A 22,573-nucleotide genomic window follows, 5' to 3' on the forward strand; every position below is an offset into this window, starting at 1 on the left:
ATGTCTTATTATTGGTGAGGCTGATCTCAATCACTCGGTGAAGGTGGTTTCTACTAGGTTTCTCCCATGTAAAGTTAATATTTTTCTCTTTCTAATTTGTAGATATCTTGGGGAGATAACTTGCAATGATGCAAATATTTGATTTCTCCTCCAACTTCTGCCCACTGATTTCAGTATCCTTCAGTAAATCTTGCCTGCAACAACTAACTGTAGCGTGCCAATGATGATTTTCTGTTTCTCTCCTTCCTCCTACATTTGCTAATTGGACTTCTCTTGTGAGGATCTCAGGGCTGTTTCGTGATGGAAGCTGGAATAGTTGTTACCCTCTTATGCCACAGGTTTCTTGTGTGATTTGTGATCTGATCACAAAGCCAAAGTTGGAAACTCATCCCTATCTTAGTCTTTTTTTTTAAAGGAGGTACTACTTTTGCTTTTACTCCACATCTTTGTGCCTTCACAGCTATTTGTATATGGCAAGCCACTCAATCACTGACTCTTTGTTTTCTGATTTGTGAACTGGGGATAATAATAACATCCACCTCATAGGTTACAAGGATTAAATGAGATGTTGGACGTAAAGTGCCAAGCCCAGCACTGAGTATGCTTAGTGGATATGATCTATCTTTTTATTATTATTTCTTCTGGAATGAAATAGGAGTTGGTACTAAAAGGATTTTTTGGTGAGCCAAACTCCCCTAGATGATTTATGTTGTTACTCAAAATTAGGCCTGGACCTAATTTTTTTTTTTTTCAGTTCTGATTTTTAATTTTTTCACAAGATGTTATAAAAACGTTAAAGAATAATTTTTTTAAAATAAACTTATTTATTTTATTTATTTATTTTTGACTGTGTTGGGTCTTTGTTGCTGCGCACAAGCTTTCTCTAATTGAGGCGAGCGGGGGCTACTCTTCGTTGTGGTGTGTGGGCTTCTCATTGTGGTGGCTTCTCTTGTTGCGGAGCACAGGCTCTAGGCACGCGGGCTTCAATAGTTGCAGCACGCAGGCTCAGTAGCTGTGGCTCGTGAGCTCTAGAGCACAGGCTCAGTAGTTGTGACGCACAGGCTTAGTTGCTCCGCGGCATGTGGGATCTTCCCGGACCAGGGCTCGAACCCATGTCCCCTGCATTGGCAGGCGAATTCCTAACCACTGCGCCACCAGGGAAGCCCAAGAATAATTTTTAAAGAGAAAACAAATCAAAGAATGCACCCACAGTTCCATGTCAGGGGCTTTATTCCTTTGGATTTTCTTTCTTTTTTTTTAAAATTCCTTCAGTCTTCATGTCCCTTTCTAGTCCCAGCCACAGGCCAGTGGGTCTCTTTAATGGTAACTAGAGCACACGGGCCACTTGAAAAATCTGCTTCTTCTCACGTATTGTAGGAATGGGTGCATTCTATTGCATGGTCTCTGTAATTACTACTCTTAACTGCTGCGCCATATCCTGCTGAGCTGATAGACTGTAATTTATTAAGTTTTATCTTTTAATGGACATTTATTGTCTTGTTTGCTAATTTATTGATTGATTTGACACATGTTTATGTAGTCCTGCCATGTCTTAGACACTGCTTAGTGGTGGGGACACAAGATTAAAAGATAGACAATATTTTTGCCTTCATGGGATTTATAGTCCGTTAAGGAAGACGTGAAGGTCATTTCCTATTGTGTTGCAATTATAGCAAGTGCTACAATGAACATTCTCATATTTCCATCTTTTACCTCCGTTTGAATAATCTCTTTATAATCTGAGGGATGGCATTGCTAAGTCAAACAGTCTAAATGGTTTCATGGTTACATAATAATAGTATATTGCCGATTTACTTTCTGAAACTGTTTCCCAATTAATGTATCACCAAGCAGTGCTTAGTATAAAAGGATCACTGAAATCTTGTCAGCACTGGATGTTTTCGTGACTTAATTTGGTAATTGAATGATTATAAGTTGATCCTTCCTTATTGTTTCAAATTGTATGTATTTGACTACTACTGGGGATGGACACTTTTACATATACTCATCTATGATAATTTACCCTTTATATTTTCTTACGTGAATTCTCTATTCTTACTCTTTGTCTGCTTATCTATTGGAGTTTTGATATTTTTTAATTTAAATTATAATTAGTTCTTTATACATTTGCCCAGTAGATAATGAACCTTAAGCTATTACAATGCATACAAATATCCCCCTAGTCCATTTTCCAATTTATTTTAATCTTGTTATTTTTCCATTGTTCAGAGACTTTAAAATTTTATAAAGTCATTTTCTTCTTTTCTTCTAATACCTCGAGTTTTAAGAGTGCCTTTCTTTCAAAAAGTGGAGAAACAGTCTATTTTCTGCTTGTGTGTGTGTGAAATTTTAAGACACCTAATACTTGTATCTATTTAGAGGTTATTTAGCAGCGAGGTGGAACTTAAGATTTGAGGCTCTGAATCCCGTCTGTTTACATTTGAATCCCCTTTCCAACTGTATGACCTAGGGCAAATTCCTTAACTTCTCTGTGCCTCAGCTTCCTAGTAATAATAGTATAGAGGATAACAGAATCTATCTCAATTTGTTGTTGTGAGGATTAAGTGAATATATATATAAAACAGAACAAAGCCTCATATATAGCATCACTCAGAAAATTCCAGCTGCTGTTATTTTTCTCATGGTCATCACATAGCCTGCTTGTGAGACTCCTGCAATTTTACAACCTGGGGGATGGTGATTTTTATTTAGAATCCACTAAATGAAAGGAAAGGGAGGATATAAGTCATTAAAGCATGACTATGAATTCTTTGAAGGGCAACAATTCAGTGGAATTTGTAAAGCCGTAATAATAAGTGACACATCATGTTTTGTTTATTTCTTGGTCTGGCCACGTGCTCAGCTCATGATGGACAGTGCATCTCCTCCAGGTCCTATAATAGTTTCCATCCTCTATGAAGCACTTCGACCATCAGGCTCTTAACTGTGTTATTTTACTGGACCTGCACAGCCCAGTGAGACAGGTCCTACCTCTGTGGGTCAAGAACAAGATATATAATGAGAGGGAGGTGGGGAAGCGTACCAGAGTGGAGGGTCTGTACCAAGAGGAATCAGGTGAGGAGGTTTTCCTCGCTGCCTTAGGAAAGATCGGACAAACACCTGCACATTACCGTGCGCATCAGAGGTCCTCTCCTCTTAGAATGTCAGCCCCGAGCACACCCACAGCCACATTTGTTAGAATTCTGACATACCGATGGTGACCCAGGGTATAGTCTGTAAGTGACGGACACTGCCTTTGAGTCGATATTCTGGGTTTGTTGATGATACAAGGGCACGTTTTCCAGCGAGTTCTGTTTTGAGAGAATGAACAGGAAAGGACAGATTCCCCTGGTGGCTGGCTTCTGAGCAGATGGGACACAGCGTCCTCTGAAAGCCTCCTGGTTCTTCTGCAAATAAGTTCCTCCGATGCATATATTTAGGGAAACAATTCATCAGTGAAGATGACAAAACCATCTGGCTCTAGGGACTGGAAAAAAAAAAAATCTAGAGGTTGTAAAAGTTTACATTCTGATGAAGTGTCCATCTAGGCTTTATTATAAGGAGTGAATGAGTTTGGTTTGTGGCTTGTTTTCAGGGATTTTTTAACCTGGCCCTGCTAATTGAGGAAGGTGCTATCATCCCACATCATATTTTGGATTTCTTGGAAATTGACCCAACCATCCATTCTAATAACATCTCCATCCTCCAAGAACTGTACGAAAGGTGAGTTCAGAGCCTCTTTAATACTGTAGCAGCTGGAGGAACCCAAGTGGGTGGTGTTTACTTCTTGGTTAAAGTTAGCCTTGGTCTTATTTTCTTCTTCTTACTATTATTTTTCCCCGGTACGCAGGCCTCTCGCTGTTGTGGCCTCTCCCGTTGCGGAGCACAGGCTCCGGACGTGCAGGCTCAGCGGCCATGGCTCACGGGCCCAGCCGCTCCGCGGCACGTGGGATCCTCCCAGACCGGGGCACGAACCCGTGTCCCCTGCATCGGCAGGCGGCCTCTCAACCACTGCGCCACCAGGGAAGCTCCTTGGTCTTATTTTCTAATGTCAGTGGTTATAAAGGGCTCAGGATTTGTTCTGATTAGAGAACACTCAGCTGGACCCAAACTTAATTCCCTTTTCTAGTATCTGAGGATTAAGATATAGAATGTGCTTGATTTGAAGTTAAAATGCTGACGAAGTTTTTCCACGAGAGTGGAAAAAATTAAGTGTCCAATAAGATGATGCTTTTCTGCAAGATAGGGAGGCATCCCAGTGTCTGGACTTTGGACACAGACACTCACATAAAAGTGTTCCTTGGCAGCTCCTGTGCTACAAGGGCCTCCTTGACCTTTTTATGAAGGACAAGACTGACCTTTTTCTGAGATTTTTGCCAGGATCCTAGAATTTCAGCACAGGCTCACACCCCTCAGAACTGGTTTTCTTTCTTTTTTCTCTCATTTTACATGTGCTCATTTGACCCAAAGCAGAAGGATGTGGGTTTGAGGATCTGCAAATATCGGTCGTAAGTAATGCTACCAACGTTTGGCAACACTGTGCTTTTTGTCTGCAGGTGCTGGAGCCACAGCAGCGAGGAGTCCTTCAGCCCCTGCTCCCTGGCCTGGCTTTACCTTAACCTCCGGCTTATCTGGGGTGCCACCCTGCACTCTGCCCTGGTAGGAACTGTCTCCCCTCAGCTCTGTCCTCATGGTCCCCACCCTTTGTCAGTCATCTGACATGTGCTTTGGATGTTTGCAGATTTACTTTCTGGGAACCTTCCTGCTGTCTGCATTGATCGCCTGGACCGTGCAGTATTGCCAGTCTGTCTCAGGTAAAGATTTATAAAAAGCCAGGGCAATATAAAAAATGTAGGAGGGACTTCCCTGGTGACGTAGTGGTTAAGAATCCTCCTGCCAATGCAGGGGATATGGGTTCGAGCCCTGGTCCGGGAAGATCCTACATGCTGAGGAGCAACTAAGCCCGTGCACCACAACTACTGAGCCCGCGTGCTGCAAGTGCTGAAGCCCATGCGCCTAGAGCCCGTGCTCTGTAGCAAGAGAAGCCACCGCAATGAGAAGCCTACACACCGCAAAAAAGAGTAGCCCCTGCTCTTCATAACTACAGAAAGCCCGCACGCAGCAACAAACACCCAGTGCAGCCAGAACTAAATAAATTAATTAACTAATTTTAAAAAATCTTTAAAAAAATATATAGGGACTCTTTTTCCTTACTAGAAAAATGACACTCTCCCTCCTTAGCCATTCTACTTCCTTTCGTTAGGAGGATCATTCACATGGTGGTTACCCCTAGGGCTGTCTCGTAATCTCTGGCTGATGGAAGGCTCCAATTATTGTTACATTTTTCAAAGTAAGCAAGGATTTTTAAAAATAAGGTGCTTAAGAAATTGAACAAAAATGTCTTCTCCAATTCAAAGTACACCTGCTATCAAAACTATACCTTGTGTGTCTTAAAACCCAGTTCTGAGGCCCCCTCTAGCACGAAGTCTTCCTATTTATCCCAGTCGAGGAATCAAATGTGTAAGATAATAAACAAGCACTTGTGATGAGTAAAAATACCCAGCCACTTAGATTCAGAGGGAGGGGCCGAGGGGGACAATAGAGCCAGCCGTTAGTCTAGTGTGGATTCTACCAGTCACTATTTCTTTTCTGAGCTAGTGTAGGGCAGTAGTTAAGGAGATAGGCACCCCAGTCCTTTCTAGCTAGGTTTAGAGTCCAGGCTTAGCTCTTCATTAGCTGTGTGACTTATGGCCAGTTATTTCACTTTCCTGATCCCCCAATTTATCATCAATAAAATGAAGTTATAATAGTAGCTACTTCTCAGGGTTGTTAGGAGAGTTCAGTGAAAAAAATACACACGACACCAAAATGTTAGCTGTTGTATTTATTTGGCATATAAAACCCTCTCAATAATGTTAACTGTCATGTTTATCTTCCCTATGAGACCATAAGCTGAGTCAGAGGAAGGCCTTGGTCCCATCATTTATGATCTCACACTTAGTAGGTACTGAAATTTGCAAACATCTCTCAGGGGAGAATTCCAATTCCCAACCATCTTGGAAGCTACAGAAGGACAGAATCACTCACAAAGACCAACAGGGACATTTACAGATGGATACATTAGGGCTGGACGTGGCATTTGAGCATCGGCATAGCCGTTACTTGTGTAGCAGATAATGAAAAGCAAAAGAAGTTCATTTCAGCACAGATTTGGTGGTGAGACAGAAGCCACTGTTCCGAGAGGCTAATACGGAGTCATTTTCCCCCATTTATCTGAGGAGGTTAACAAGGAACCACCAAAAGCCCTTCCAGGGCTTCCCTGGTGGCGCAGTGGTTGAGAGTCCGCCTGCCGATGCAGGGGACACGGGTTCGTGCCCCGGTCCGGGAAGATCCCACATGCCGCGGAGCGGCTGGGCCCGTGAGCCATGGCCGCTGAGCCTGCGCGTCCGGAGCCTGTGCTCCGCAACGGGAGAGGCCACAACAGTGAGAGGCCCCCGTACCGCAAAATAAATAAATAAATAATTAATAAAATTTAAAAAGCCCTTCCAGGTTTGATGCCCTGTAGCACACCAGCTGATAAGTTTTCCTCATGCAAATTCTGTCCCATCCCTAAATTTGTTCCCAGGTATAATGCATTTATTTTGCATCTTGTCAGTGTTTTCTGTCTTTTTTACTCTGTAGAAATATTGTTATGATTATTACAAATGCAATTCCGTTAGAGGAGCTGAAAATTGTCTTTCTCATTTTATGCCAGCTGGTAGCCATGAAAATTCATGGGCTGGTGGAATGGCGTTTATCAGAAGTCGTCGTTTTTTCCTTTTTCCATAGCTTCATTATCAGTCCTTCCACATTCCCATCTCCCTGTCCCTCCTGCCTTTTGATATACTTTCCCCTTCCTGTGTATCCTTTGCTCTTTCACTCATTTGTTTTTCATTTTTTTCAAACTCTTTCACTTGTTTCTTCCTGTACATACCTCTTCCCTTCGGTGAGCATTGGAGAAGTCTGGAAGGATCTTAAAAATAAGTTAATTCTATGTCCTTCATCTTACAGATGAAGAAATGGGGCTAAAGGAATGCCGTGTTCTGCCCCAAATCACAAAATAGAATCCATGAAAGGATGTAGGGCAGCAGGCTTCTGAACTTTTTCACACTTATGATACTCTAAAACAGTGGCTACCGTCTGCCTCTGACCCACTGTCCCCTTACATAAGATGTATTTTTTAAGACATTTTTTTGCTACCTTGAAATGAATGACAAGTAATCTGCCTACACACTTAGTTTTAAAAATAATGCCCTAAACAGCAATATAAAGGAGAAATAAAAAGAAAGTAATTATAATAAAATAATATGTATTTCAATATGTAAATTCTAGCCCCGCACTTCTTGATTTCAGTGTGCACAGGAATCACACAGGGATCTGGTTAAATGCAGATTCTAAGTCAGTCGGTCTATGGGTGGCCTCTGAGATCCTGCATTTCTCACAAGGTTTCAGGTTACATTCACGATGCTGTTCCACACACTTAGAGTCGTAAGGGCATAGAAGTTAAAAAAAAAGGAGTCTCCACATATTTCCAAAATGTGCCCCTACAGTGGTACATACCAGCCCTGTTAGGACTAGTGTTGAATTAAAATATGTAGTAAATTATTTTCCTATTTTTAAAGTCCTCCATATAAGTGCAACTTTGTCAATGACTTTGAAATAAGAGGGTACTCCATCAGTGGCTGAACAATGGGGCAAGGGGGATGGAAGCATAGAAAAGCAGCAGAGAAGCACTGCAGGGGTCCCTCAGCGGGCAGAGTTTCTACTGCGGGCATCTCTCCGAGGAGCTGATGCCCGAGGTCCATGAGCCACCCCGTGGGAAGGTGACGGATGTAGTAGATGTTGGTGGTAACCCTGGCCGTGGTTAAGCCGGCACAGGAACGCAGCCTAGGTGCTGACTGCCAGAGCGGAGAGGGACAGGATTTGAGAGTTAAGAGCCTCCCTTAAGGTGCTGGGTAGGAGGAGTGTGCTCTATGTTAGGGATCTCTGTCATTTTGTGATTTGCACTTTTTCCAGTCAGTTGTTTCTAAAAACTAATGATTTATGGCCAAACCTTTAAATTGAGCTGTCCATCCATTTTGCGTTCAGCTCCAACTACCTTCATTTTCCTCCTGAGTTTATACGCTTTGTGATATATAGTCAGCACTTCCCCACACTTGCCACAGTAAACTGTCCTGCGTTCAGAAGGCTAGCGGTGTGGGACAGTAGCTAACAGCACAGACTGCTAAGATGCTGGCCTGTCACTAGCTGTGTGACCTTGGGCAAGGGAGGGACCTTCTCTGTGCCTTAGTTTCCTGTTCTCTGAAACAGCAGAATTCGTAGTACACCCATGTCGTATTGTAGTTGAGAGAACCCAGTGAGAGAACGCTGAGCAAAGTATTTAGAACTCAAGACATGTTAGCCCGGCATCTCCTAAGGAGTAATGCCCTCTAGGGCATTTTACTTGCAATTAAAGTACGCTGACACCAGGTAGCGCCTACACTTAAAGAGCTTGGTTTACCTCAGTAAGTAGCAGACCCCCCTACCAGAGGCTAGCATGCTTTTCTATGCTATTAGACTCTTTCTAAAACATAAAGCTCTTTTTTAAAAAACAGCTAAACAAAAATACTGACTAGTCTAGCTAGCGTACCAAAACAAGTCCACAAAAAATATTACGTATGCAAAAAAATCTTTTATTTCCTTTGAGGGAACTTGATTTTGATTCTTAGCTTGCATACTACCAGGCAGCTCAGTCTTTCTTGAAGCTGATGCCTCCCAGGGACGTGCAAAGGTCCCTGGGTTTTTGGTAGCACTAACTACTCAGATGGTCACCAGTCTGATAGCAGAATACACATTGCCCTGGGCCTACGCCATCCTTCCAGGTCCGTCGGCTTCGCAGCTTCTGGGTCACCTACAAGTCCCATTGTCTTTGCCAAAGCTGAGCACCTTAGCCTTTTTTTTCCTGCCAGGTCTTCCTTTCTCAGATTGCTGAAGGGCAAGGTGAGGGCTCCGCTGAGGTACACCCACAGCCAGTCTCAGCCACTTTCCCACACTCTAGACACCTCCTTTCCCTGCCTCATTGCATCTCTAAAGCACTTTCCCTCTCCCCCTCCCTGTCAAGGATGCCAAGCATAATTGCTTTAATGGACCCAGGCTTTGGGAAAAACAAAAAATCCCAAAGTAAAGTATGTCTAGAACCATCTCCATTTCTGTCCCTGCCACAAATCTCCCCTGAGACTGAAAAGACATGGAGCGTGGCTGGCTGCCTGGCGGAAGGTAAAGGGAAGAATAGAGGGAGAAAATGTAAAAGACCGCTTCAGAGAGAGTCCTGCCTTCCTCGTGTTATTGTAAACTTTGTGTCTAAATAGAATACACAGTATAGAGCAAGATCTGCAGAACTACCAGCTCTGGGCATGACGTGCTCACCTTTTAAACCAATGTCAGCCTATTCAAAACATTCATAATTTAAGCCAACTCATCCTTTTTGCCTAAGTGGTTAGCCAAGTGGTCTTTTAAAAAGAGTAAGATGATACGAACAAGATCAATTAAACCTTTTCCTACTCTTTTCCTGTCCTCTACATTTCCAGTTAATGAGGTACTAAAATTACAGTAAAATGTCACAAAGTGGTACTCATGCAAAAAGCAGCAGCCTTAAAGTCAGAGTGATTTAATGGTGAGATTTTACTTTTCTCCTATCTCATTACCCTTGCTGCCCTCCCGGTATCTTTACTCATAAGAAATGTTTAAATGACATGGATCTTATACGTGGACTGGTCCCTGCTGGATCCGGAGGCCCAAATGAAGTAGATTAGATCTTATTCATAGTATATGATTTCCAGAGCTTCCCCCCTCACCTCCTTACCCACCCCCTCCCCCCCGCTTCATCTTTGTAAATAGTCTACTATCTCTGGGTTCACCCAATATATTCTCTCCTATTCGTCTTTCTTTTATGCTCCCATCTGGTCAACTGGTAAGCAGATATTTCTCTTGCAGTGGTCCACAGCAGAGGTTGGCCAATTTTTTTCTGTAAAGGGCCAGATAATAGACATTTGGGGCTTTGAGGGCCATCTCTGTCACAACTACTCAACTCTCATTAGAGTGCAAAAGCAGCCATTGACAATACAGGAAAACAAATGATATGGCTGGTCTCCAATAAAACGTTACCGTGGACACGAAGATGTAAATCTCACGTGTTTCTCACATGTCACGAAATAGTACTCTTCTCTTGATTTTTATTCAACCATTTCAAAATGCAAAAACCATGCTTAGATTGCAAGCCATACAGAAACAGGCAGCGAGCCACCTGAGGCCCATGGGCTGCAGTCTGCCAGCTCAGGGCCAGCTCTTTATTATTCTCACTAATGTACAGGAAATGGTCCCTCAAGCAGCGAATAATCCAAAAATCGCTTTTGACTCAGGAATAGACTCCGTAATTTTTGAAGCAGCACACTGATTTTCCTCATTACCTTGATTCTAATCCGGTAATCAAATTAGGACAGATTCCAGGTGATCGGAGACAAAGAGGCCACTTTAAAATTATGACGGGCTGTTGGGGGGTTTGTCCAGTGATTGCAAACTGCTGCTGGAAATGGGAGCGTTCTCACGTGGATAATAACAAACTTACTGCCGAAACATCGAGCATTTTTGTTATGCTCTGACAAGAAGATTTCAGTGGTGGAGATGCTAATTATGCATTCCTTCTACATTTACACAGTGGCACTTTTTTTGTTTTAATCAGAAAACTGATTGCTGATTTATCTTGTTACCATGGTGATTTAAACATTTCCCTGAGCTTGAAAAGGAAAAATACGTGCCTTAGTACTTCATTAACTTCCTCAGAGAATCATCAGAAAGATAACTGTTAGGACCCAAGAAATCTTGGACACCATTTAATCCAAGCCCCTCGATTCACAGATGAGGAAACCAAAGCCTATGAGATTCAAGCATTTTAGGACTGAAATGTCTGCCATTCTGTATCTACCCCTAAGTCACCTATTAGTGGTAGATAAATGAGACTTGCCCAGAACAGGTCTCCTGACTCCAGCAAATGGTCTTTGTGCTGCATCACTGGGTCTCATGGTCCCTGCCGCAGTTAGATCACCTGCCAGAGTGATGGCTTTGACCTAGAAGCGTCACATCATCATGCAACACCTGGGCCCCCTCCGCACCGCCACCACTATCCTGTTCTTTCAGAACAGTCTCTGGATTCACAAGGTTTTCTGTAGCTATTGGAAGGGGTTCCTTGGAGAATTCCTTTACATATTCAAAAAGGTCGGAGGCTTTGGAGCCCGTTCCGGAATTTCCTGGTATAGCCTCTTGCAGGTGGAAATCTTGAAGAGCTTATCTAGAAGTCAGATGGTCAACAAGTGATGGCATCTTCTATAAGTCGATACATTTCAGGATGGACATTTGGGAACCTTTAAGAATAGTCCCACCTACTGAAAATTGTATGAGACTCAAGGACTGCTGGGCTTAAGAGCACTGCTTAAAGGCAATTGTCCGCACAAACCATGGCCACTGTGCTAGCTGTATGCCACACACCCCTGCAAGCTGGTACCACCACTTTACAGACAGAGAAACTGACGCTCAGAGAGGTTAAGTAACTTGCTCAAGTTCACTCAGCTGGTAACTGTAAGGACCATGTGACTCTGGGCTTTCTGGCTTCAAAGTTTTGGCTATTTTCATAGGCTACTGGGGTCTAAAAGTGGACTATAAAGCATCCCAGAAACAAACACTCCAACTTTTTCATCAGTCCTGCAAGCGCAGCCCCAGAAATTGATAAATCAACACATTTCCGTGGTAAACCAGGTCACTAGTAGTAAGAGCTAACATCTGTTGAGTACCTAGGCGAGCCAGACACTGTTCTAAAAACCCTATATACGTTAACTCATCTAATCCTTATAAGAGCAAAATAAGGTACAGATATTCTTATTTTCTCCAGTTTTTAGAGGCAGAAGGAGAGTAGGTAACTTGTCCAAGGTCACATAACGGATAAAGGGCAGAACAGCCGGGTCCCAGAGCCCACAATCTTATGGACAGGATACTTTACAGCCTTAGTACATAAAGCAGGTGTGCGGGCCTCAGCACCAGTGATATTTGGAGCTGGATCATTCTTTGTTCGGGAGGGGGGCTGGCCCAGGCATTTTAGGATGCTTAGCAGCATCCCTGGCTTCTACCCACTAAATGCCAGTAGCACCCCATCCTCCGGCTGTGACAACCAAAAATGTCTACCGACATTGCCAACTGTCCCCGGGAGTCGAAATTACCCCCACTTGAAAGCTAGTGCCATAAAGTATAAAACTTTATAAGCTTCCCTAACCTTTATTGTGGTTCAACCTCCTTACTAAAGGTAGGTTGGAAAACAATTAAACCTAGTAATTATGTTTTCCAAAATGTATACACATTTACTTAAAGAATTCAATTTAAATCAAATTTGGCATATCATCCAAATGGAATCAAAATGTGAATAAAACCAACACTCTTTCTGATTGATTGGTGTAATCCAGAGCTTGCATTGCATCAATACTAGGTGAAAAAAAGATATGACCATAGGAAACATAGACCAAGGAGTTCCTTCTTCTTTCCTTCCTTCCTCCCTCCCTCCCTTCCTCTCCCCCGCCTTTCTTTTCTTTCTTTCTTTCTTTTTCTTTCTTTCTTTCTTTCTTTCTTTCTTTCTTTCTTTCTTTCTTTCTTTCTTTCTCTTTCTTTCTTTCTTTCCTTCCTTCCTTCCTTCCTTCCTTCCTTCCTTTCTTTCTTTCTTTCTTTTCTTTCTTTCTTTCTTTCTCTCTTTCTTAATATTTACACACCCCTGTAAAGTCACAGAATAAATTCAGGACTTAGAATCCCAGAGATCTTTGCACATCTGTTTCAACCTGCCATTTTATAGGAGGGGACACCAAAGTCCAAAGAACCTATATAATGGGTCCAAAGTTGCTCATCCAGTTAGTGCCAGGACCACTGGTCTAGAAGCATCTCTCCTGGCTTGCAAGGGTCTAGGTGTGGTTGTGTGTCCTGCACGTACTGCTTTGAATATCCAGCACTTGTTGTGCATGTGTCTCTGCAGCCAGCGGTTCCCATCCGACACCAGCCCGGGCCCCCCGAGACCCTACTGCCCCTGCTGCAAGTCCAGCTGTGACTCCAGCTGCAGACGCCTCTGCTCAGGACCAGCCCACCGTCACCAGTAACCCGGAGCCACGTGGGTGAACTGTGCACTCCATGTCTCTCCAGATGAGAGAGAATCCTTTCAACAGCTGGTATTGGATAGCTGGGGCTGGGGCATTATACACCTTAAATGTCTTGTCAACTGGATGTGAATTTTGCACTTGGTGTCTTTTTTTTTTTTAAATCAAAGAAATACCCAGAGCAGACAGTGGTTATACCAAAGGTTATCAAACAAATACAAGGAGCATCCTGATCACAGGGACATGTCGGGGAGGTTAAGTGGGTCACTGCGGATGTCCATTTCTAATGACTGTGTGTATGAGGGAGTCAGAGTGTGCCTTGTGGCGTATCCGAATCCTTATACACTGAGATGGATTTTAAGAATCTTAGCCCCTTGTTCATTCCCTATTATTAAAAAACAGAAGATTGTGACTTCTCTACCAGTTAGATAATATTTGGTGTGTGTGTTTGCCACTGCCCTACCCCTCGCAGTCCCATGGACAGATTTCCATGTGACATCCAAGACCCAGCACTTCTAAGGCACCTTGAAATAAATGGGTTAACGCTGGAAATACAGGGAAGGTGATGGCTTTGTAAATTGGGTTTACATTTTTCTCCTTGAATTTTTCTAGGGCTGTAGTGCTTCCGAATCATTTAATGACACTGTTGGATATCGTTTAACCTTTCAATTGCAATCCGTGAAATAACATTTAGAAAATTCTTAGTATTTAGGTCTAGTCTTTTCCATGAATTGCCCATTAGAATAGACTGGCAGCAGTGGAATACGCAGGAAACAAGCCTTTAGCTCATAGTCTCATTCCCCGCCCTTTATGCCTGCCTGCGTCTGCATAGGGGCGTGTGCGTGTGCGTGTGTGTGCGCGTGTGTGTGTGTGTGTCGGGGGAGGGGACGGCAGAGGGGGAGGAAAGGGAAGAGCAGACTGTCTACGCTGTCTGCTGCTAAGGTAGTAAATAAACTGCAATACTGTGGGTCCAAACTACTCTTTGCACTACTTTATTTACAGTAGCAAATAAAAATTATTTTTATACCATTGTCTCCTGGGAAGTGTCTTTATTTCCTTTTTCATAATTACTGTTTCCTTTTTCATAGTTACTTTTGTCATCACACAAAGTCCTAAGGTCCATGCATTTTCTTGAAGGAGGCAAAAAATGTCCCCTCATCAAAGGGATTAATTCTGGTAACCATTAACGTTTCTGGATAGAGAGGTGGCAGGAGGCCTCTCTCCCAGAAGCCCGAGCTCAGGGTCTGGCCCCTGAAATGTTTGCACAGTATCAGCCTTCATTTCAGGGTTCTGGCTGTTGTAAGGCTGGATTTCTATCAGTTCTGGGTTAAGTCTCTTTCTCTCCATCCTCTTTCTCCTCTGTATGCTATGTGTACTGCTCTTGTTTTAGGAAAGGTTGTCCTTCCTACTTGCGAAAGAGCCAGACTTTGGAGTCGGACAGCCCCGGATTCAAATTCTGGTTCGGTAGCTTACTAGCTCAGTAATCTTGGGTGAGTGATTAACCTCTCTGAGTCTTGGATTACTGTTTTACAAAACAGGGGCCATAAAATCCACCTCTTGGGCTTTTCGTGAGGCTTAAGAGGATAACATATGTAAAACTCACAGGCCAGTGCCCTGAACGTGGTTGGTTGTTACCGTTATTAGAGAGAGAAGTCTGAGGGGCCAGATCAAGTGCCCTTTGGTCTGCCTAGATCCTCTTCATGGCAAACACACCCATTCCCCAGCTGCTGGGAGCAGAGGCTGCTGCAAGTTCACAGCTGCACCCCTCACTGGGAACTGCCGTCAGCAGCAGGGGGTCTGCCCAAGGTTAAATCCTGGCCAGAGCAGCTCAGCACTTGCTGATGTCAGGAGGCTTTTTCAATCTCAGCACTATTGACATTCAGGGCCAGGTGGCTCTTTGTTGCGGGGTGACGGGGGTGGGGGGTGGGCGCTGTCTTGGGCATTAGGTTGTATGGCAGCAACATCATTGGTCTCTACCCACTAGACGCCAGTAGTGCATGCACCCGCTCCCCCAGTGTCCATGCACACACCCAATCCCCTGGTGTGTTAGCCAAAACTGTCTCCAGACATTACCCAATGTTCTTTGGGGGGGCAAAATAACCACCCCTCCTTCACCTTGACAATGACTGATGTAGGAAAACAAAGGCCCCTTTCCTCGATTTGGAACAGTCCTTGAAGGGCCATCCCAGCTCCAGAACACCACCTTGGTGGCACATTCATTATAGCTCAATTTCTCCCTCTGCCCAATTCCGCCTCCCTTGTTTTCACACGGGATTTCCTGACATTGCTCCTGTAAACCTTCACACACAGCCCTGCACTTAGAATCTGTTTACAAGAACACAACTATATTAGTCTGCTAGAGCTGTCATATCAGAATAGCACAGACTGGGTGGCTTAAACAACAGAATTCATTTCCCCGCAGTATGGAGAATGGAAGTCCAAGATCAAGGTGTCAGCAGGCTGGTTTCTTCTGAGGCCTCTCCCTTGGCTTGTAGATGTCTGTCTTCTCCCAGTATCTTTATACAGTCTTCCCTTGTGTGTGTGTCTGGGTCCTAATCTCCTCCTCTTGTGACACCAGTCCTGTTGGATCAGGGCCCATCCTAGTGACCTCATTTTACCTTAATGATCTCTTTAAAGGCCCTGCCTTCAAATACAGTCACATTCTGCATTCTGTGGTACTGGGGGTTAGGACTTAAGTATATGCATTTTGGGAGGACACAATTCAGCCCATAATACCAACCTAAAACACCAGGGAAGGCTGGTTCAGGTCCAGAATGTGGACTTGTGGGAGCCATTTTGATCTGAGACAATTGCCCAAACATTCTCACCCCAGCTGATGCTGGAAAGAGCCGTGTGGTTTCAGTGCCAAACCACTTCAGGTGAAGCCGGTAGGTCACCTATCGAGTCCTGTCCCAGCTTAGGCTCCTGTTCTCTTGGGAGTTCTCAGGCAGTATGATGTGGGCCCAGCCTCAACCTCCATCTTCTCTCCTCAAGTTCTAAACTCAGTTCCCACAAGGCTGATGTCCAAGCTAGCTGGAATAGAACCCTGCACAGTGAAGACAATGGGGTAGGGGTGGGGGAGGAAAAAAGGAATGGGAGGATGGGGTCCAGAGATGATATTCAGTTACTTCCCTATTGTCCCCTGCCCTTGGGACATTCTTAGACCAGAGGGTGCAGCCCTGTAGATGTGAAACAGAGCTAGCACACAGATGTGATCGCTTTGGTCCAGCCAAGATTTTTAAAACTTTGATTAAGTTGTTATCTTAAAATCAATGATTTGAGGCTTTTCCTAGAAAAATCTACAGATGTGAAAAAACTGGGCTTTCATTGCTGCATGGTAAGAATTAGCTGAAGCTAAGTAGGTCGGCTCCTTTTAGACAGAACTTGTGCTTTCTGCTTTGCCCCAGTCTCCACTATTCCCTGCTGTTTAAGCTTAGCCCACGTAGGTATTTGAATTTAGTATCCATGCTTTGGACTTGCTTCTCTTCATTCATAATGACTTTATTTTGGCAAGTTTGAGAGAGACCCCCAGATTCATCTACTGCTTAGTCACTGTAAAGCCCCAGGGAACTGGGGAAATGGTCTTTCTTTCCACTCTCTGATAGAGGAAAATGCCAAGTTGTGAGTCATTTGAAGTCCCAATAAAGTGCCCAAAAATGTCAATTAAAAAATAGTATTTTCGGGAATTCCCTGGTGGTTTAGTGGTTAGGACTCCGTGCTTTCACTGCCAAGGGCGCGGGATTGATCCCTGTTCAGGGAACTAGGATCCTGCAAGCCACGTGGCACAGCCAAAAAAAAAAGGGGAAAAAAATAGTATTTTCCTACACCAACAGTAACTAAAAGATAAAATATTAAAGAATTATATTTGTTAAAAACAAATATTTAATAAAATAGTAAATATTGTAAATTATTTCATTTCCAATAGTAATACAGTTATAAAAAGTCTAGTAATTAACCTAACAATGAATTCACTTGATTTTACCATGAAAAAATTTTAATTTAAAGTATGTAGAGGACTTCCCTGGTGGCGCAATGGTTAAAAATCCGCCTGCCAATGCAGAGGACACGGGTTCGAGCCCTGGTCTGGGAAGATTCCACATGTCACGGAGCAACTAAGCCCGTGTGCCACAACTACTGAGCCTGCACTCTAAAGCCCGTGAGCCACAACTACTGAGCCTGCGTGCCACAACTACTGAAGCCCGTGCACTTAGAGCCCACGCTCCACAACCAGAGAAGCCACCACAATGAGAAGCCCATGCACTGCAACGGGGACTAGCCCCCATTCTCCTCAACTAGAGAAAGCCCATGTGCAGCAACAAAGACCCAATGCAGCCAAAAATAAATAAGTAAATTAAAAAAAAAAATAAGTAGAGTTAGGAAATTGGCCAATCATATGCAGAAAAATAAGACTGAAACTGTACCTCATGTCCTTTATTTTTAAAATCCCAAAGAAATTAAAGATTTAACTGTGAAAAGTAGAACTGCAAGGCTGGTAGGGGAAATAGTAGGAGAATATTTTACACATTTTGAATGAGAAAAGGCTTTTTAAAACAATATATAGGTTTCCCCTCTTCAAAAATGAAGGATTTTTATTCAAAAAAAATCTACCACAGTCAAATTTGGTGGATTGGTGACAGACTGGAAGAAGGCATTTGCAACATCCAACACCACAAAGGATCAATATCCAAAATGTACTAGGAATGCATGCTAATCAACCATGACAACAAACAGAAAACCCAGTAGAAAAAATATTCGAAACCTGTGATCAGGTAATTCATGAATGGAGAAAATTTAATGACTTACAAATAGATAAAGAGCTGCTCAACCTGGCTTGAAGTCAAAGAAATATGAATTAAAATCAAAAGTTATAACTTCATATCCATCATTTTTGTAAAAATGAGAAAGACACGTAATACCCTGAGGATATGGGGAAATAGTTACTCCCATGCCTAGCCACTGGCAGGGCGAACTGGTGAGTAATATGGCAGTAATGGTGAAATTATCTATGACTCAGCAAGCCCTCCTGAGTATGGGCTCCACAAACTGCACAGGTCTAATATGAGGGAGGATATTTCTCACAGCATTATTTGAGACAGCAAGGAGATGGAGCAGCCTGAATGTCCATCAGTTGGAGAATGGATATGGTGGATGGATGGAGTGAAAAACAACACACAGTCTCAGATAATATAAAATACCCAGGGGTGAATTTAACAAAAAAATTATGAGATCTGTATTCTGAAAACTAAGAGCATTACTGAGAAAAATTAAGCAAAGCCTAAATAAAATGGAGATATATACCATGTTCATGGATCAAAAGACAATATTTTCAAAATGTTGATCCTCTTCAAATTGACTTACAGATTTAATGCAATAACAATCAAAATCTCAGCAGGATATTTTGGTAGAAATTGCCAAGCTGATTCTAAAATTTATATGGAAATGCAAAGGACCTAGAATAGCTAAAGCAGTGTTTTAAAAAAAGGAACAAAACTGGAGGAATTACACTACTTGATTTTAAGGCTTATTATAAAGCTACAGTTATTAAGACAGTGAGTGTGGTATTGCCATAAAAATAGACAAATAATGGGAAAGAATAGAGATTCCAGAAATTCCCACATGTATATGGTCAATTGATTTTCAACAAATTTGCCAAAAAATGTATCTGCCTTAGAGAAAAAAAGATCTTTTCATAAAACAACTTGATAGCCAAAAGCAAAAAAATAAAAAATTAACCTAATCCTTCCCTCACACCATATATAAAAATTAGTTCAAAATGGGTCCTAGGTCCAAATGTACAGACTAAAATTATAAGACTTGTAGAAGAAAATACCAATATCCTTGAATTTGGCAAAGATTTTTTTATGTAGGACACAAAAAACATGAATTATAAATAAAAATATCAGTAAATTGGACTTGATCAAAGTGAGAAACTCTTGCTCTTCAAAAGACACTGTTACAAAAATGAAAAGGCAAGCCACAAACTGGGAGACTATATCTGCAAAAAATGTAATGACAGAGGACTTTAATATAGCATATGTAATGAACTCTTGTAACTCAATAATAGAAGACCAGAAACACAATACAAAAAAAGGGGAAACAAACTGAACAAAATAACCTCCTCATCAAGCTGGCTATAGGGATGGCAAATAAGCACACTGAAAATATACTCAACATCATTAGTCATTATAGAAAGGCAAATTAAAACCACATTGTAATATGACTGCATATTCACTAGAATGGCTAAAATTCAAAAGACTGATTATCCTAAGTGTTAACAAGGACATGAAGCAAATGAAACTCTCATTTACTGCTCATGGGAATGTAAAATGATACAATCACTTCAGAAACAAAGCTTGGGAGTTCCTTAAAAAGTTAGTAGTACACTTCCTAATTTAGTGTTGCCAGATAAAATAAAAGACACCAAGTTAAATTTGAATTTCACGTAAACGGTGAAATATAGGTATTTTAATATAAGTATGTCCTAAATATCACATGGGACATATGTATACTAAAAAAATTACTTGTTGTTCATCTTTTTTTTAAGTATATATTTATATGGCTTTAAAAAAATTTTTTTACTTATTTATTTTATTTTTGACAGCATTAGGTCTTTGTTGCTGCGCACAGGCTTTCTCTAGTTGCGGTGAGTGGGGGCTACTCTTCCTTGCGGTGTGCGGGCTTCTCATTGCAGTGGCTTCTCTTGTTGCAGAGCACGGGCTTTACGCGCTCGGGCTCCAGTAGTTGTGGTGCGCAGGCTCAGTAGTTGTGACACACGGACTTAGTTGCTCTGCGGCTTATGGGATCTTCCTGGAGCAGGGCTCGAACCCATGTCCCCTGAACTGGCAGGTGGATTCTTAATCATTGCATCACCAGGGAAGCCCACTTGTTGTTTATTTAAAATTTAATTTTATTTGGGTATTGTGTATTTTTGTTTACTAAATCTGGCAACTCCACTTCCCATACAACCCAGCCATCCCATTCCTAGGTATTTACCCAAGATAAAATGAAAATACATGTCCACTTGTACACAAACATTCATAATAGCTTTCTTTGTAATAGCCCTAAACTGGAAACAACCCAAATGTCCATGAGCAAAAGAATAGATAAACAAATTATGGTATATCCATAAAATGGATTACTACCCAGTAATAGAAAGGAATGAACTATTGGTACACGGAAAACATGGATGAATATCAAAGTAATTATGCTTAATGAAAGAAGCCAGACCAAAAAAAAAAAAAAAGAAGAGTACATATCAAATTATTTTAAAATTATCCATTTAAATAAAATTGTAGACAATGCCAACTAATCTATAGTGATCACTGACTGCCTAGGGCATGTAAGGATTGGAATGAAAGTAGGCGGAAGGATGCTTTTTGAACTTCTCAGAGTGATAGATATATTCCTTATCTTGATTGTGTTGATGGTTTCACTTGTGTATATATATTTCAAAACTCATCAAGTTGTATTCTTTAAGTGTGTGCAGTATATTATATGTCAACTATATCTCAACAAAGCTGTAAAATTTTATTTCTAATTTTCTTTTACTCTGTATATAACAGTGTGTGAAACTCTGGTGGATAAAACAAGCATTTTACTTACTTGTAGAGAAAAGACCAACAAATATAAAAAGTTAAATAAAAGCACAAGTGTTAAACAAGATGAAATTGGAGTTAATATTTGCCAATATTGAACCAGTATATTTTAATTTCCCCTACAACTCATGTTCCTTTGCAGCCTTCTCCCTCAGAGAGAGCCCTGAAGCTTACGACCAGAGGGTAGAAGAAAGCAGATGTTTGATTTCAGATGAACAGGATAATTGACTAGCAAACTAAGCCTGCTAGAGATCAGTTTCCTACAATCTTTAGTGTATCAAGGGATAGGTTTGGAGGACTAGTTCATAGATTTTTCTATCAGTAGTGTAGAGACAGTATCCCTTCCATTTGTGACAACTAGATACTATGATTAAAAGAATATAATAAAGGAAGTAAGAGAAAGATCCACTCCTTCCAGCCTGAAGGGTGGTGGGGAAAAGAAAGAAGAGAAAAACAGAGTCTAGAGGAGGAAGACAGATGCCATAGTTCTCCTTTTTTATATCCTCTCAAGTCCCCAGGAGGACTGACCCTCAAACTTAAACACAGGGGAATCCTGGGGCATAGAGAGATCTGTCCTGCTTCCATTGGAAGGCGCCATGACCCCTGACCATACCTGGGGCTCAACCAGTGCCTCTGTGTGCTGTAGCCAAGGGGAAGAGCCTGAGTTTGGCTTCCCTGAGTCTTGCCAGCTTTCTGTGTGGTTAGAAGGTGTCCAGACAAACACCTTATACCACATTGAGAAAAGAAATTATGCAATGAGAAAATGTGTATTTGTAGAGGTTGTGGAATATGTTTATAAGCTTGCCAATCAGGAAATGCTAATATGACAAACAGTTCACCATTACTTCCTTCTTGGTTTTTGCTAGAGATTAAGGTTTCTAAGGGTTAAAAATTATTATGTGGATGTAATTAAGCTACTAGAAATAATAAGGGAAACATTTCAGTATAGAAGAAAACTAAGATGTGTGTTTCTGCCAAACAAAGTCATGAAGAAAGGAAATGGATTTTATTAAGGGAAAATGAAGCGATATTGTCCTGAAGCATCTCAAAGAGAGATACTTAATGATGCATATTTGGTATATTATATTACACAGGAAGCATTGTCAAATAAAAGGTAACATTAAAAAAAAAAAATTGTCCAGAAAGTTTTATGTGCCCCAGAGGGAAGATGTGGAAAGTCGCTGAGGGTGCTGGCTGTCAGAACTCTAGCAGGGACTGCAGCTATGGTAATCTTTAAATACCAGTGAGAGCCGGAAGTGGAGCCCATCAGTAAGAGGAAGCTGGAGAGGATGTCTGGAAGCAATGCCCAAGATGAGGGAAGCGACCACAAGTTTCCTGAAGCAGGTATTAGCTTCAGAGGCTGGCCCAATGACTAGACAGTATGAAGACATTGTACACATCACCACAAGCATCCTACTGTGAAAGGAAAATCAAAATGGAGTCGGTATTGCTAAGGAGCTCTCTAAAATGGAGCTGGGAGGTCATTAAGGAAGTGTGACTTATGCACATCAGCCTGGATGGAATCTGACCTTTTGACCTGATGAAGTGACCCAGAAAAACTGCCAGAAACTCAAGATGCTTATTGAATCTTTACCCTAAAATAACTCGTGACCGTCTATATATGTTTCATACCTCTACCCTAAAACAATTTTGTGATTCCTTAAGGACAAATATTTTCTGATTCAGGGTCAGAGTCAGTCACAATTCTTACCAGGCAACTTTTAAAAACTTCGTGGCTTTTTGTTTTTATAAGTGCTTCTTTCTCTTCCTCAAAACACT

At 41.9% G+C, this 22,573-nt stretch overlaps 1 protein-coding gene across 2 annotated transcripts in view; it reads left to right on the forward strand.

Moving 5' to 3' along the window:
- Positions 1-14,231, forward strand: part of SEL1L3 (SEL1L family member 3) — a 102,043-nt gene extending 87,812 nt beyond the window's left edge. The window contains exons 21-24 of one of the 2 annotated variants that reach the window (XM_029235492.1): positions 3,596-3,723; positions 4,557-4,659; positions 4,742-4,814; positions 13,082-14,153. In XM_029235492.1, coding sequence (XP_029091325.1) covers positions 3,596-3,723; positions 4,557-4,659; positions 4,742-4,814; positions 13,082-13,221 — 444 coding nt within the window. In that variant the 3' untranslated portion in view covers positions 13,222-14,153. Of the gene's footprint in view, positions 1-3,595; positions 3,724-4,556; positions 4,660-4,741; positions 4,815-13,081 lie in introns of both variants that reach the window. The other variant, XM_029235491.1, reaches the window with a different exon arrangement.
- The last annotated feature ends 8,342 nt before the right edge of the window (positions 14,232-22,573 follow it).

This window comes from Monodon monoceros, unplaced genomic scaffold (genome assembly GCF_005190385.1).
Source record: "Monodon monoceros isolate NGI ecotype Baffin Bay Population unplaced genomic scaffold, NGI_Narwhal_1 Super_Scaffold_20, whole genome shotgun sequence".
NCBI lineage: Eukaryota > Metazoa > Chordata > Mammalia > Artiodactyla > Monodontidae > Monodon > Monodon monoceros.